A 17,493-nucleotide genomic window follows, 5' to 3' on the forward strand; every position below is an offset into this window, starting at 1 on the left:
GAATTCTATGGGGAAAATGTTTTCTTTAAATTGATATTGCCATACTTAAAAGTAATAGAAGTCCATTGCAGGTACTTTACGTGTGTTCAGCTACTCACTCTAGGAGTTTTTCCTACAAATTGTATCATATTATAGAAGAAATTGTAAAGATTACTTCCATATTAAAATTTTATCTTAATTGTTTTTGGAATGATACCTTCTTCCACTAAACAAAGGATTTCAGATTAGTTCTTTTTCTTCTAAGTAATGTCAGGATTTTAAGTTTAATGATTTTATAAAGATTAGTCAATGTTTATTATCCCCCAAATAATTATCTTCTGCATGTTCCTAGAGCAAACTGAATATGTAGTTTTAAAGTAATTGAGGTTGAAGAAAATCTATCTAGTTAATAAAACTTTTATTAATATTAAACTAAGTTTAGAAAGTATTCAAGTGATACTAAAATTCATTGTAACTTCATGTACACTAAATATAGGTTTGGCCAGTTGAAATTCATCAAATAATTATAATGATGCCAATTTTCATTCAACTTCAGCTCTTTGTCCCTATATAGTCTTCGTTGTACTTTATATTGAAACTTGTAAAGAATCTTAGCCTTGTTTGAAAAATTAATTGCCATAGTTGCCTGTTAATGCCTGTTAGTATGTTACTGACACCCCTAAAAATGACTAATTCCTGTATGTGAGAAAAAGAAAAGCAGCCCTTGACCTCTGGAAACTTGCCTGACCCTTATAAGGAAGCCCAGTATTGTCAGGAGCTAGTATGGAGCTCATAGCTAGGCCCTGGTGTTTTCTTATTGGTCATAAACAATCTCACAGAACACCAGCATCAGACAAGAACTCATGATGATGATGTGAGGCAAAAAATAACTTTATAATTTTGTGCAAGCATTGACAAAAGCAAGGTCACTCTGCATACCACCTAAATATCAAACATTCCCCCGCCCATCTCCTGGTTTATATGGGGGACTGCTGCTTCTTTGCTAATTATAGCTTTAGCCTAGATCTTGCCCTCCATCCCTCTAGATAAGATTTATTAAGACCCATAATCACAGAATTATCCCTGCTTCCCGACAGAGCCCAACTCAGAGCAAAGCCAAGCTCCTTGAACTCTTCTCAGAATCACTTAACCAAAGCCCATATCCTACAAAGTCCCTTATGAAGTTGCCCGTTTCTCCCTCATTGCACTGAGCGGTAAACCCGACTTCTTCAGCTACACATGTGTTCCTGGCGTTCTTTGACAAGAGGGTATTGACACATCCATAGCCCCCAAAACTGTCAATATTGAACTAGTAGTTAAGTAAAAATGATGTAAAAGAACCTTGTACACTGTAAAGCTTTATTAGAAAGTTGATGTATTATTAAGATTTCCAGACTTGGAATTTTGTTTTCAGTGGAATCATCCAAACCCACAAGTATTTTTTAACATTCTACTTTTTAAATATATTTGATGAATAGTTCCCTTTCCAAATATAAAACATGTGTATTTTCTACTCTAGGTTTACCATCTCAACTGATTAAAGATGGTGTAACTCTCAAGAGAAGTTCATTCATTTAAAGATTCTTTTCATTATGCTTGGGTGATCTTTGTTCTAGTTCAGATTTTAAATTAGCATTGAAATGAATGTCAAGTAGTATCCCTATCCTTTCAGAAATAGTGATGGATCAATATTTCTTAAACATTACCTGCCAACTCTAAAAGCAAATAACGCTTATTGTTGCTTTCGTCACCACTTTAGATGGTGGCATTTTAAACTGCTGTGTTCTACGCATCAGTATGGGGGAGGAGGTTCTGACCCCCCCCCATCTGTTTAATGGCCATCACTAGACTTCAGTAGGTGCTAAGAACATTATTGTAACATATCCTTTATTGCCATAATAGTGGTTGGAATGGATACACCTACATTCAGTCCGGAACTCACCACACCAAGCAAAGTTGGGAGGTTGAATTTGTACCCAGTTATCTTCCAGGACAGAGTCTGCAAGATCGCCATCTTTCTGGGATTCACAGACGCTGCCCTCTTTAAACTGTTTTTATTTGAAAAGGGATCCCAGGTTTTCACGTGGAAAATCTCCCACATGGAAGATCTGGTTTGTGATGGTGTCTTATGTAAACATTTTAATATCAGATCCCTAAAATCCAGAGGCTCCCCCAAAAGGGATTAAAACATAATCCCCTCTCTCTATTGCTGTAGTGGATTAACTCTGTATTCTCTCTGCGGCTGGTTTGCTCCCTGAAGGCTACAACAAAAAGACTCGGTGCTCCTTAAACATGCTATGGAATTGGAAGTTGTAATTGGAGATTTCCAAAGGACAGGGGTAAAAATGACACACTATTAAGGCTGAATGTTTCATGACGCCTCTTTCTGAAAGAAGAACCAGTTCGAAGTCCTTTTATAAGCCCCCAGAAAATCTCAGTTCAATAGAATCAGATTGGAGTAAAAGCAGAGGCAAGCACAGTGTCCTTTCAGAAACGCAGAGAATCCAGTAGAGAGAATGTGTTCCCTGTGAAAAGTTCACGGAGACGTGTACTTAGAATCCGTAATATTTTTCAGTAAATCACTGTATATGGTTTTGATAATGTGTTTCGTGATTTTTTTTCAATTTCTCCCAATTTAATTGCTTGAATATGTTAAATTACTCTTTAAGGAAAAGGAATAGTTCGCCATTTTAAATGTTTTTGACCATTCTTCGTCTCCAAATGCCAGAAACCTCTATTAAACCAGAAGTCACTAGCCTTCGCTGTGTATATAGCATGACGACTTTTGTAAGGTTTTAGCAAGGCCCAACGATGTATAAGAAGGCACTGTTTTCAATGTCAGTCACATCACCTTCTTTCTCACCTCGCCCCAGTCGAGAGTAAGCCTCCAGTCAAGATCTCTCCAGAAAGGAAATAGGAAAAGTGGCATCCACTGGAGCGTCCTGGTGGCTCAAGGGTTAAGGGAGCGGTTCGAACCGGCCCGAGCGTTGGGGGATTCCGAGGAGGACGCGGGAGGCAGGAGGCGCCGCGGAGCGCGCGCACAGACCCTCCAATAAACACAAAGGAGGGCCTGGGGAATAGAAACCCAAATCCACTTGTAATCGTACAAGAGATTCGGGCATAATTACTTGAGCAACCTAGATTAAGATTGATGAGCCTTTAAAGTGGCGCTTCAGATCGACCGCCTCGCCCTTTGGAAAGAAAAACCTTGTGCAGCCGAGATGGACCCCGACTCCGCTTGGCTACGCGGCGGGAACTGGCGGCCCGGGACCCAGGCCGGGAGTGCGCGCGCCCCGGGGCCGGGCCCCCCGGTGCGGGCTCGGGGGGTACCGAGGGCAATAAACTAACCGAAAAGGCTTCGCGTTAGTGTGACCCAGGCGGTCAGCCCGGGGGTGAAGGCTGACACTGACACAGTTGGCTTCCTGTCTACCCGGTTAGGCGCGACCGAAGCCGGCCGAGAGCCCTCTCCGTGCCTCCCGCGGCAGAAACGGCCCGGCTTTGTGCAGGACGGTAGCGGCCTCGGGGCGCACGCCTCCCTGGGAACGTGAACTTCCCCGCAGTCCCCGGGCCCCGCCGGGTCGGGCCTGCCAGCGGTGGCCTCGGCGGTGGCGGCGCGAGCCGGTCTCACCGCGAGGAGCCGCCGCCGAGGGGCCCGAGCCCGAGCGGCCGCAGGGGACCTGCCTTTTTATTGCCTTTATCCTACTGTGACTGTGACTCGTTTGACTATGTGCATTTCAGGGCGTGGGGGGAGATGGTGGGGAGGAATGGAGGGGAATTTAAGGCGCCCTTGCTACAAAAAAAAAAAAAAAAGAGAGAGAGAGAGAGAGAGAGAGAAGAACAATAAAAAAAAAGAATAATTTCTGTGTTCCATGTCTGTGTTTTCAGTACAGGGTAGCAAAGAGTGCCTCCCCTTTCGGGGAATCTTAAAGGGGCAGTTAAGTGATCCCCTTTGAATTAGTATTCTAAAACGTAATTTTCAACATTAACTCAGATTGAGGGAATTTGAAGTAGGCACACTTTCTGAAACATCTTTTCCTGAAGATTAGTTTCTCTAGTTTCAAAAGTTGAGAAATAGCACTTTTGGCACGCTTTTCTGAGAATCGCCTTGTTCGAGCGTCTTACAATTTCATCACTTTTGACTGATTCTCTGTGAAAATCACTGCTACGATTTTTGTTCTTTTCTACATAAGAAATGTACTTAATATCCGTGTGTGTGTGTGTGTGTGTGTGTGTGTGTGTGTGTGTGTGTACGTGCGTATGTGGCGCGCCTTAGGACGCCGATGTGAATCTTCATGCAAGTTGCAAACCCGTTAGTTAGTACAGTGGAATTCATACATCCAGATCCTGTACCCCTTCACACCCTCCCGCCCATCCTTGGGGAACTCCGCTGCCCAGTGGACCGGGCTTTCCCGGATGGCTGGCCTTTGGGGGCAGTGCTGACTGCCTCGGGTCTCCCAAAGCCGGTGGTGCCCCACGGAGAATCGGGGCATTTGTGGCATTTCTAGGCGGAGGTTACCAACTCTCTTGCTAAGGGTCACTTATTCGTTATTCTGACCTCTTGGGGCTTTATAGGATTCTGTATCTCTACTCTCGTTATAAGATAATGTGCAAAAGCTAAGTAGACCTTATCTCACACGAGAGGAGCTGGCCGCATGACCACAGGCACCATTTTCTTAGTACATCTTTAAAAATAAAAACCTGCGGCACACTTCGGGAGGGAGCGGGAGAGGGCCACAGGGATTCAGCCTGACGCCGGTGCCCTTGTCTTTCAGGCCCAGTGGTTCTCAGTACCCCAGCCCAGCTCATCGCTCCTGTGGTGGTGGCCAAGGGGACTCTCTCCATCACCACGACAGAAATCTACTTCGAGGTAGATGAGGATGATCCTGCCTTCAAGAAGATCGACACGAAAGTGAGTTAGAGTGATTCTGTAAACAGTCCTGGTGGCTTTGTGGCAGGAAGTGGTTTTCAATTTTGCTTGGTTTTAAATGACAGTGGGGGAGGGGAGCATGTTTCCATCTTTGTCATAGGAAATAAAATGAATGAAATAACACATGCTCTATTTTATGGGACTGGAGAATATATTAATGATTTTAAATCCCGTGTTACCAGAGCATGCTCATTTTAATACTTTCTACATGAGAGCCTTTGTCTGCACTTGGGTAGATTTGATAGTTAAGCCAATTGTTCAAAGTCTCTGGGGTACAGCATCCCAAGCTCTTTGGGAAGACTGGGAAGGTTTTTCTGAAATACCTTAAGATCACTTTTAATTTCCAGACGTGTACATTGAAATGTGAATTATTTTTCATTAAAAGGTTATAAGGAAACTGGGGGGGGGGGGCGAGGTGGCATTTAAATATAAATTCATCTCCATTATTACATCCATTTTTCATCTCCTGAAATAAGAATGTGCTTTACATGTGAATTTAAGAGCAGGAGAAACTAATTCTCTAAGAAGCATCGATTTCAAGTGTATAGGTCATATATACTAGCAATCAGATGTTTAAAGTTTGCATTCTTCTGTGGGTGTAATGCCAGAAGATACATATTTGGACAATTTGAAATGCATAAATATTTATTTAGTATATCTTATTGTGTAGATTTTAAAACCTGATGTTGGGACAGCTCTACACCTCTGCACTTTCTTTTCAAATCAATGTGATTGTTGTTTTAACTTTTATGTTACCCTGCAGTTTGTAAACTTTTCTGAGGTTAAGAATTCAAGTGTCCTGCTAGATATCCAAGCATCAGTATACAAAAGATCTTCCTTTGCAAGCTTTATCAGAAGCAATTATTCTAAAATAGTCAAAGACAAATGCTCCCACAGATTCAGAACTTTATTATTTGTATTTAATTTTTGTATAGAAATAAAGTATTATAAAACACGATTTGTAGAAGAGGAACTGAAACTCCAAAATCTACCCTCACCTGAATTAACTGCCTACCTTAGGGCCTGTAGGTGGTTGGCTCTCAGCACTTGTTGACTATTAAAATACTTGGAAGGACAGTCAAAGGACTTCTTACACTTCAGGCTCCCAAAGGATGGAATGTTTAAAATGAGCTGAAATGGAGTGTATTTGATTTTTAAATAATTTAAAGTTTGTCTTTATGCTTTTATCATTAGCTTGCCCTACAAAGGAAAAATAAATTTTGGGTTTCTGATTAACTTATTCAGCTAATGGAACACTAACTGCATAAAATAAGATTTGACATAAAGTGGTCAGAAATAATCTTTATTTTATTAGCATAGTTAGTTTTCATATACAAATTTTGAAACTTTCATTGTGACTTTGAGTTCACTTTCTCTGAGTCAGATTTTTAACTCCACAGCCTTTGCTGTCATGACATATTTTTTCCTTATATTATCAGAAATGCTACAGAACCTAGTCCAGAAGAGCAGACTTTCAAGGGTAGATTTAAATGTGTCTGTCATAGAAAGAAATAGTCTTATAAGTAGATCATTAGCTTCTGTAGCCGTACAAAGAGTTTTCTCCGGTATTTTAAGGTTTTATTTTTAATAATTCCATTAGCACACTCCTCAAAATGTTTAAGATACTCAGGTGGGTTCAGTTTCCAAAATGAAGCATTACATCTTTTGATAGAAAAACAATTTAAAGTGAGACACAACAACTTTTATTTACTTCATTTATTAGCTTCTAATTAAATAAAAACCAGCAACAGAAATTAAAATCTAAGTCACAAAAGTAGTTGTCCAGTGTATTTCAAGTGCATTTTCAAATATATAATTCAGATATTCAAGCGTTATTATATAAGCTGAATTCAAATTTCTTTGAATATATTTAAATAACATTTCAAGTATATTTATGGAATGTTAGAAATAGAACAAGCATTATATTTGAAACAAAATGTAAACTTTTTTAAAGTTCAGACACTTTCAAAGACAGATAAAAGTACCGGGAGGAAATCTACCTTTAAATGGTATCTTTGTTAGTGGAAAATGTCTGGAAGTATCCAAAACGGCAATTTAACTTCTGTTCACCAAATCACAAAACACCAACATCCACACGTTCAAAGACAATGTGAGATCACAATATTTGTTACAAACCAAAATATACATTACACTTTCCTTCAGATGGCATATCCAAATGGTGTTTACTCACAGACAGATGCACCTAAATCACCAGGATTGCTATAATCCTTTGATAGCTGGGCAGAGTGTTCTCTGCGGTCTTGCATTACAGCCGGGTTGCTTTCCGGGTGTTACTGTGTACTTTTCGAGGGCGATAAGAAATCCTTTGTAAAAGAAGTCTTCTAATACTTGTGGGTTTGGGTTTTTCTCTGTCCGCTTTCCCTACTTCTTCTTCTCCCCTTGGAGGGGTGGGTGAGATGATGCCTAAACATTGTACTGTTATTCCTTTTTAAGGAAGAGATTGTTTGCACTGACAAGTGGAATATTAGATAGGAATCGACCAGGAAGTTTACACCGAACTAGGTCTTTGAAAAGAGCAATCACATTTCGGCTCTTGACGAAACGGTCCTCTAAAGTTTCTCCAAACTTTTCGGGTTGGTCAGGATCTCTCTCGCCAGTCGCCACGTTTGTTTGGCAGCGTTCTCCAGAGCCGAATGAGGTTTGCCTTGGAACAGATCTAAGTTCGGGAGGAAGTAGTGAGGACACCGCCGGCACTGCAGGCAGGAGATAAGTTGCAGCAAAATCCCGTTAAGCCGATCACCCAGGCAGGACTCGTCCCAGTCCGACTCCCGGGGATGCTTTTCACACTCGTAGGAAACCAGAGTCTTCATGTGGTAATTGTTGAGGGGCTGGCCGGGCAGTTCGAGGTGCCGATCCCGCAAGGTTTTGAGGATGGAGAGGCATTTCTTCCTGCAGCCCCCCATCTGCAGTCTGTTCTCCGCTTCCGCGAACTGCAGCACCCAGGCGTCGCTCTCGGCCGAGCTCTGTTTGCCGGCCAGGGAGTGGCACTCCTTGGACAGGAGATTGAACCCTTCCGCTTTGACCTCCGCCACCCGGTTGGGTCCCGGCCAGGGGATGTGGGGAAGCGGCCAGTGGGCAGCACTCCTGGGCCAGATGCCGGTGCACTTAAAGGCCGGGGTGATCTGCACCACGTACCTATCTCGGATTCGCAGTTTCACTTCGCTGGTGTCCGCCACCATCTTTACCACGTCCCTGTAGCTGCATTTGTCCACCGCCTGGGCCACCAGCGTCTGGAACCTGGACCGGATCTTGCGCGCCGAGAGGTAGCCGGAGGCGGTGATGAATTCCACCCAGAGGGACATGCTCCTCTTGCGCCCGTCGCTCAACTTCAGCACCGCGCAGCCGGGCAGCGAGCCGTCGTCCACAAAGTTGAACACCCCCATCTGGTTCAGGTAAAGCACCACTTCAAACTCGGTGGGGGAGATGACCTCGAGGCCCTCGTAGCGATTGTCCATCTCGTTGAGAGAGCTGATGAAGCGGGGCTCCTGGACCTCCACTTCTTTCAGGACGTCGGAAACGACTTTGCAGACTTCGCGGATCGTCTTCGCGATGGCAGCTTTCCTGGCCTGGCACTTCTCGTTGTAGTATTTATTCAGATGGTACACCAGCTTGGCCTGGGCCGCGATCATGTTGGGGCAGAGATCCGGATTGTACACCGGAGTCTCGCAGTAAGCTGTGGGATCCAATGCGGCTGCTAGAGCTGGAGCCAACTTCGGTGGAGAAACGGGCCGCCGCGCTCAGAAACGCACCCAAACGCTCTCCGACGTGCTGCCGCGCTGGACTCCCCAGCCCGCTGCTCTCCCCCCTTCCTTTTATCTTTGAGCCCGGACGGCCTGAAAGTGAAAGCCTGCTCTCCCCCCCGCCCCCCTCTCGGTCTTTCTTCCTCCTTTAAAGGATCCTTGTGCGAGAGAAACGCAAGGAGAGATCACCTTCTCAGTAGTGAAAACAAAAGTTGCGCCGAGACCCAGCAAAGCTCCTCCCGTAGCCAAAATAACCGGCCCTCTCCGTATTTATTTACGCCTTCCCGCAATCATCGTGTCTGCCGGACTGTTAATCAGACGGAGGAAAAGTGTGCTGAGTGTGTGTCGGGGGTGAGTGTGCGTGTGTCTGTGTCAGAAGAAGCTGCTGTTGGTTTGTCTAAGAGCCCAGATGCACTCGTGTGGAAATTATAAAGGCAGGGCCAGGCAGGCTGGCGGCCAATCGCCACTGGGCTCGTCACGACAGCCTCCTTCAGCTCCAACCCGGCTAATTAATCCCCCCTCGTGGATATAGGCACACAAACTAAAGGTAGGAGGCTGCTGCCGGCAGAAAACCACCCAGGCCACCTAGACAGTTTTGGAAATCAAGAGGAATCTCTCGGCTTTGGTATTAATTGAAGCATATTGACGTTTTGAAAAGACTTGGCAAAGTGCTTCTCTTCTGTGTTGAAAAAAAAAAAAAAGCCCTGCTTGTCTTTTTACCGCGGAAATGCAAATACAGGTGTATTAATGGTCATCCATCAATTAGTGAACTAGATGGGGTCTTCTAAAACCAAAGTCACTAACTTGCATTTAGAATAAGATAATTAACGTCTCTTAATCTTGGAGGTCTTTTAAAATGCAGGTTGAGAGCTTGCTGTTGCACGTCTGTGCGAGTTGGCTTTAGATGGACTGATGCCTGTGTAATTTTTTGGATGTTCCTATAATGTCAGAATGTTGTTGTTGTTGTTGTTGCTGTTGTTGTTGTTGTTGTTTTAATGTTATGCAGCGTTTTAACTCTGGTTTTTCCTCATTTGCAGTGGTTGAAAGGAATCTGAAAATTACTGTTTTGTTAGACGTTGTCTACTGCTGTTTAAGTTAGGATGTTTAAAAAATGTTTAGGATCACTCCCCCTCTGTCCCCAACTGCAGCCCTCTTTGTACTTCGGTTGACTTGCCAACATAATCAGGACACTGAGTTTTGTACGCACTGGTAGAAAGCTTTAAAAAATAACTTCTCTCTGTGATCGAGAGACTGTTGTAACGTGAGTTCCTAGTGGGCTGGGTTTTATTATGTGAAATGAAGGCGAGATCATAGAGATGAGACCTACTGGCAGATAACTGTTCCAAAAATTTTCAGGCTCGGGATTTCTGGCTTGCCTATTGATGTATAATTCAGGATATACCTCCTCTCCTAAGTGTCCTTAGTGGTGACCTGACAGACTTCTAATTTTATATGATTTCGTGTGATTTGATTGAGGGAAAAATCAGTTACGATTGTAAAAGAAAACTAATTTGCAGTCACCCAGGGTCTTAAAATTTAAATGCCATTTTGGAAAACTTGGAAAGAAAAATCAACATTTCCAAATTTTGGAACCTTGATACAGGAGGGGGGAATGGATTTATGTAGAACATGTTTTTGGTTTTGTTTTCTGGTGATACCAATTGTGTCCTTCATGTACAGGAAAGGAAATAAATACTACTTAGGGACCATGTAGTGGTTTTAAAACCCAGGCAGATTTTTAATGCCTACCTTTAATTTAGATGTCGTGTCTTTAAAATTAACAATATTTCCAGCCAAATCTTGTAACTCCTGGTAACAGGTTTAGGTTTGTAGGCACTTTCTTTCGGAGCCACTTTGAACAAGATCTTGTTCAGGGCTCCCACTTTTTACCTGAGCTTTCGATTTTTTTTTTTTTTTTTTTTTTTTTTTTTTTTTTGCACAGGTACAAGCATCACAAAGGCACCTATTATTTCCTTTCTCCTTATCCAAGAGTGATAGGTTCCAGATTTAGCTTAAAACAATACATTAGATTTGGGGCTCATGGCATCCATCTACTCTATTCCCCAGGAACCTTCCATTCCCTGGGGAGCAGGGACTGGGAACACGCGAACAGCCCCTCCCCACTTTGCAGGCTCTGCGGGTGAACGCACTGCTACCTTTTGGCAGTTGGAAGAGGAAGAAGAAGAGGCAAATCCGAACCGCAGAACCCGAGGCCAAGAAGGCGAAGATGCGCCTTGGTCTCAGGGGAAAAGCCGCCTCTGGCCCTCACCCAGCGTCTGTCCCCTCTCTCCCGCTGCTCCGCACTTCCAAGCCAGCCTCCTTTCCTCTCTCTGTTCCCTGGGGTTTTTTTCCTGCGTGCGCGTTATTCTAAGCCTTACTCGGTGTCCTTGGCTTCTCCCCGTCCGCTCCAGGCCACGGCCTCTGCCCGCGCATCCCTCAGCCCCGCCGCCGCCCGGGTCCACGTGCGCCCGCAGCCTAGCCCCGCGCTTTCTCGTCGGCGGCCGCGGGCCCCTGCGCCCAGCGCTCTGTCCCTTGGGTGCGGACCAGAGTTGCTCGGCCAGGACCTCGTCCCTCGATTTGCTGGGCCACCTGCAAGTACCCCGGCCGCCGAGGACGTGCGGCCTGGGACGCGGAGGCCCCGGGGCCGTGTGGGGGGACCGTGGCGCGGCGGTCCGGGTGGGTCTAACGCGAAGGACGCGAGGGGCGCCCGGCCGGCCTCGCTGGAGCCAAGCGCGCAGGTGGCGCATCTTCGGGGCTCGCTGTGCGGCTTAATTGGGTTAAAGCGAAGCTAAACACCGAAGCACTTTGTGCAAACTAATTGGTGTAACCGGGGCCTTTTCACTAACGATTTGCACTTTGAAGAAGAAAAATGGATGGTGAGAAAAGGACTAAGAAAGTCGTTAGTCCTAGAATGTTCCAGGCAAGTGAAGTCATTCAGTTCCAAGGACGCCGGGACTGTGTTTTCCGAGCTGCTTCCCCCAGCACCCTTCACGCTGGGAGCTGACAGTGATTTACATAACACAGGATTCACCCACCCGCTGTTATCACTGTAGGTGAACTGGGCGCCCTAGAATAATACTCGATCGCAAGTACTGCTTGTTGCTGCGACACAGTGATTTTCTATCACACTGAACACGTGAAATGAATTGCCTTCTGTAGCTGAATCCTTTCAGTGATCTTAGACACCTCTCATTGTTGAAGGGAAAATTAAACTATCCGAGGAGTGTGTTTTCTATCCCTTAATTTTTTTTTTTTGTTTTGTTTTAAGGAAATGACCTATGGAGAAGAATTTACAATATATAGTATACATTTATGTAATTCAGCCGCGTTTTTGGAGGTAGTTTTGTGGGAGCAACTTAGTTATTTTATAAGATTTTTTTGTGAAATATCACTTGACCTATTGAACTAGTTGTTTCAAATGATTGTTTACTACCTGGGGAAGGCTTGAAATCAATTTATTTACTTATATGAGAAGTTATAAAACAACTCTAATGATTTCAGTCTTGTATTATTTTTTTTTTATAAATATAATCTTAGTAGTTAGTACTAGAGTAAAAGCTTGTGCGTGTCCAATGCTTTAGGATATAAATGCTGAATTGTTTTCAGTGCTTTGCTATGCAGTCATCTTTGACGTGAGCTAATAATAGAATGATAATTGAAGAAAACTGACCTAACTGAAGGAAAAAGGAAAAAAAGCCAAGAATCTCATGATTTAATGATAGTTTGAGATGCTTACATTTGAATGATATTTGGGATTTTAAGGTCTAACTGGCTTGACTTTTTCATTTCATTTACTTAGGTTACTAGGCAGCCTTGACTTAAAGTGTATCATTTAGGAAAAGAATCCAAAAAAGTCACCAACACACCATTATCATAAATTTTAGTGGTATTAATGAATACAAAACAATTAAATATTATGGTCCTTAACGTTTCAAAACATTCAAAATAACGATGGCAAAATAATTTTTCCTGAGGTCCTGTTTCCTAAGTAACTTATTCCCCCTTCTGTAATCCTACTTAATTTGTATGGGATACACAATGTAATGTGTAAATAGTCACCTTATTAGGTTTAAAGAAAAACTATTACCTTGAGAAATGCAGAAATGCAGGAATGCAAGGCTTCTGTGTTTAAAAAAACTAATTTAAATTTGAATTACATGTTCATGAATTTAAGCAATTGTGACCTTTCATCTGGAAAAATGTGTCTGTTAGAGAATATACATATACATGTTAAATGCTCACATAGATATTGTTTTGTGTTTTTTATATCTGCTGGCTGCTATTCTATTCGCAAGTATTCATGAACTTAAAGTTTTATTTTTTTAATATGTGCTTATTACACTGGGGAGATAAAAAGAATATGAAGTTGAGTTTATTAAATTATTTATCCCTACTGCTGGAGTGGCTTTGAAGGCTCATTGTACGCATCTGATTTCTACCTCCCCCCACTTCGTTTTTTAAATGCACCCAGGCTATTTCATCTGTTTCATTCTGCCAGACACAATATATTTCTTTTTTTACACTAGAGAAATTAAAGACAGATATTTGTGCAGGGTTTTCTCTATGTGTCACATTAAATAAAGTAAAATAGAGGCAGTTTTTCTGGTAATCTAATTTGATGGCATCTATACCTTTCTTCTTGTTGTGACTCCTCGTATAAGAACACTTGAAACAAAATAGCTTGAGAGCTTCAAAAGTTTCCATGATTTCTTAAAACAATTATTTCATATTTTAATATCAGGTTTATGAAACGGTGAAGCCGAGAATTGAGGTCACTGTTGGCACAATCTAGACCCTATTTTATTTCTTCAACCAGAGAGCATCCTGATAATCGAAGTTTTTTAAAAAAATTATTTCCTTAATTCTTCACTTGAATGATCAAGGCTATGGCCTCACTTTTCCTCATCCCCCTAGTACACATCGGATAGTCAACATTTGTTGTGGGGCGTACTTTTCTTCCATACAGTGTTGCTTAGTAAACTTGTCATCGGTGCTGATAAATGTTGAAAAGAAAGTAACTTTGAGATTAAAGATGGAAGTTAGAAGTGTACCTACTAGATTTGCGGATTTGCAGTCATTCTGGGTAATTCCAACCAAAGCCTTTCTCTGGGCAGAAAAAAGAAAATGGAAGGACTGGGTTATTCAGACAGTTGTCTATTTCCTCACTTCATTTGAATGTGTACATATTGGTGTAGGATGTTTTAAGTTGCATCTATGAACTGAAAAATTGGGGGGGTGGAGGGTTATCAACCAGAAGATATTCTTATTGCTCAAAATAGAATGTGATCTCTTTACTCTTTCCAGAAATTTAAGGATATTGGGGTCAATCATTTATTTATTGAGTGTTATGTAGGAAGTGTTGATTACAATGTTCCAGTTCCTCATAGACCCTTCAGAAAGTCACTGTTAATCTTTATAATCTAGAAAATTCGAATTCATTTTGTTAGATTTCAGCCTCTATTTTTCCTTTGGATATTATAGGAATATTCTGGCAAGATAAATAGACTCACATGATTCTTTTCTTTATGAATATATGAAAACTAGGTATTCCTTAACCCATAATTCACGTGGATTTACTGACATTTGTGTATATGACCACAACCTTGGTACTCTTAGCACATTTGCGTTTTATTGCACTTAGAGAAAACAATGGAATCAAATGTGATTAGTGTCTTAATCTGTACATCTGTAGTGGGTCATCCAGGACTGCATAGCTCTCATTACTGTCCCATACTGTATGTGATTAAGCCACTGGAAATATTCAACATGACCTTGAGGCTAGAGTATGGTATATAGATAATCAACATTCAGTGATTGCATGTCTAAAATAACCTTTTCTAGATCTAATTTACCATTTTGGAGCTTACTTTTTCATGAACGAAGCAATTCCTCTAAACCAGGATTTATTATTTTTTTAATGATTAGCAACAGGAGTAATAATTTAAGAGAATAATTACATTGAATAAAAAAACTATTATTTCTTGTCATATATATATTTTTATATAATAAATAAGTGCTTTATGAAAATGAAGGAAATGAGTTTATGAATAGGAATTTTCTTTATCGTTTTTTTTTTACATGTAGAGATTACGAACATCCAAGAATACACCACCTAAAGAATGATTTCATTTCCACCTATGTGTGATTATTTTCACTCTTATAATAATACACATTTTAGTATACAAGTACGTATTATTTCTAAAAAGCCCAATTTTCCATGTTTGTCAAAAATATCAAGTCAGAAGTATTCATAAGTAGTTAATACTTTCTGGTCTACATGTTTATTCCTATTGTCTACACATCTAGATCAAATCAAAAACATGAAGAGCACAGAGTTTGTAAGACATAGTCTTTCTAATAAGAAAATTTGAAACCAATGGAATAGAAAGTATAGTTTTATTTGATTTTTATGTGAACTCTATTTTTTTATTATTGAAGCCAGGTTTACTGATGTGCATTTTGTGTACAGAACTATCCTTTTCTATGGTTTTTCCCCATGAATGTGCCATTCTGTGAATTTTAACAAATATATACAGTCATATCATGCTGGCACCAACAGAATATTTCCATTGCCACAAGTTTCCTCATGCCCCTATTTTATTTTTTCATTCATAAATTCTATGATTCATTTATAAGTATCTGGGTGTTTTACTTTTCTCTCAAAAAATCTTTAGATTGTAAATCTATTTTTATTCCTCTAGAATTTATTTATTTTTATCATGTTTCTAATTTAAGGCCAGTTTTAATCAGATCACACTGACGTAGAGGCAGAGTATGAAATGATACTTCAGAGAGATAAGCAATAGGCTTACAATTTTTGTTTGACCTGAAGGTTGTTTGAATTTAATATATATCACCTTTACGCTTGGTAAAAGATTCATTTTTCAAAGGAACTGCTAAGATTTGTTACGTTGGTATGAATGTACGTATTGGACTTATGAATATAGCTTATAGTTTGCACGTCAAAATATGTATTGAGAAACAGGGATTCCTTATGTAAGTTAGCAACATTTGAGGCATATTGGTAATGTCACTAGCTTTATGTCACTGGGGAAATAAATCTCTCGGCATTTAAATTACATTGTACGTTATATTTCGGTAAATTAATCCTCCCTTTGAGTGGTGGGGGACAAGGCCAAGGAGTTTATTAGAGCTAATATTAATTAATATATATACATTCTTGAAACATATACCTCTAATCCTAATTTTATATAAATATACATTGTCATTGAAATTTAGATGGCTATAAAGACTCCAAGCAAAGAATTCTTAAATTGTAGGAGAGCAGACATGTTCATTGACAACGATGCTCTTTGAAGTATTTTGCCTTTTTACAACTTGGAATAGTACAACTAGTCTTCTGTTTCTTTCCCCAAGATATAAAATTATTTAAATGCTTTTTGTTTTATATTTTTATTTGGCAATTACAATACAAATTTTAATGTTATGCATGCTTACAGCCCTATTAAGAAAGAAGTTATTGCTTTCTTAATAATCTTAAGCCATTTTTAGAAAGTATACTCTTTTTATGGTTTGCAAAATAGCCTGTGCATGCAGGCTGTGTGTACACACACACACACACACACACACACACACACACACAGACATTCCCAGTATTTCAGATAATAAAAGATTGAATTGGCCTGTATACATTTGTTTTAACCTGTTAAAAGGAAACAGCTACTAAATATAGGATTCTTGCCACCAGGATGTAATATCACACTGCAAGTTTATTCCATGATAACCTATACAGTTTTCAATAATACCTTAAGAGACTGAGGCTAAATAGACTTTTAAAATAATAATAACTGGAAGTTCTAACAGTATTTATCCAGACACATACACTGTGGCACTTTTGAATATCATAAGATTTTAATTGTGAATGAGAAGTTTAAACATTGCTAGCCATTCTGTCCATGTAAATACAAATATACTTAGCTCCATCACTCACATACCTAATATGTGTGTGTATCCATAAAAACACTTTCATATATTTAAAATTGTTTTCTGCTTTCTTGCAAAGACAATGGTTAAATTTTTTGTGCAACCTGAACCTGTATTTGATAAGCAAATTGCATAACTCTCTGGGGGGGAAATTTTAGGGGTTTTTTTGGTTTTGGGGTTTTGCTTTTTGTTGTGTTTTTTTTTTCTTTTACTAGCAAATTCAGTTCTTCATTTGTTTTGCTCTCCACGCTGCATTAGCACAGTTTTCCCCTGTGTACATCTGCCAGTGTACAATTTAGCCACGGGCATCTGTAGACCTTGTGGTGATCAGTATTGCAGGCAAAAGCCATATGTGTTTAAATAAAAAAAAAATCTCTTTATTTCATTTGCTATTTTAACTGGATGGATAACTTTTGTGCCTCAAGACAGAAGAAGAAAAAATACAGAAATAATTAATTGCCTCTATTCTTGAGGCAGTTTCATTTCCCCTCCAATATGGAATGCTTGTCAGCTTTCCTGATAAATGACTGCATGTATTTGCATAGATTTTACATTAACACAAAAATTAGTTTTATTTGTGGAAAACTAGTTTACATAATAATATAAAGCCTAGTGTTATTGATTATGTTTGCAAACATTGATGATTTTTTAAAGGGGTTGTAGCATACTTATTTTTCAAAGACGTGATCAACCTATTTTTTAACTTAAACTTTATTTTGCTTTATACAGTTTCGCACGAACAAGACAAACATTCATAAAATGTTAGTTTTAGAAATTCTTTTCTGGCCGTATGAACCACAACTGTTTCAGGCCCACAATTAGTAACCTTCAATTGGTAAGAAGATTCTGATTTTAAACTTTGGCTGAGGATTATTTTTAAAT

General features: G+C 40.4%; 2 protein-coding genes across 12 annotated transcripts in view; one reads left to right on the forward strand and one right to left on the reverse strand.

Moving 5' to 3' along the window:
- The window catches only part of NBEA (neurobeachin), a 689,522-nt gene that overhangs the window by 475,520 nt on the left and 196,509 nt on the right, over positions 1-17,493 (forward strand). For all 11 annotated transcript variants that reach the window (XM_045473789.1, XM_045473805.1, XM_045473824.1 and 8 more), the window contains one exon: positions 4,752-4,888. In XM_045473789.1, the coding sequence (XP_045329745.1) occupies positions 4,752-4,888 (137 nt within the window). The remainder of the gene's footprint in view (positions 1-4,751; positions 4,889-17,493) is intronic.
- Positions 6,194-9,904, reverse strand: MAB21L1 (mab-21 like 1). The gene has a single exon (XM_045473892.1). The coding sequence runs from the start codon at positions 8,554-8,556 to the stop codon at positions 7,477-7,479; it is 1,080 nt and encodes a 359-aa protein (XP_045329848.1). The 5' UTR covers positions 8,557-9,904; the 3' UTR covers positions 6,194-7,476.

This window comes from Leopardus geoffroyi, chromosome A1 (genome assembly GCF_018350155.1).
Source record: "Leopardus geoffroyi isolate Oge1 chromosome A1, O.geoffroyi_Oge1_pat1.0, whole genome shotgun sequence".
NCBI lineage: Eukaryota > Metazoa > Chordata > Mammalia > Carnivora > Felidae > Leopardus > Leopardus geoffroyi.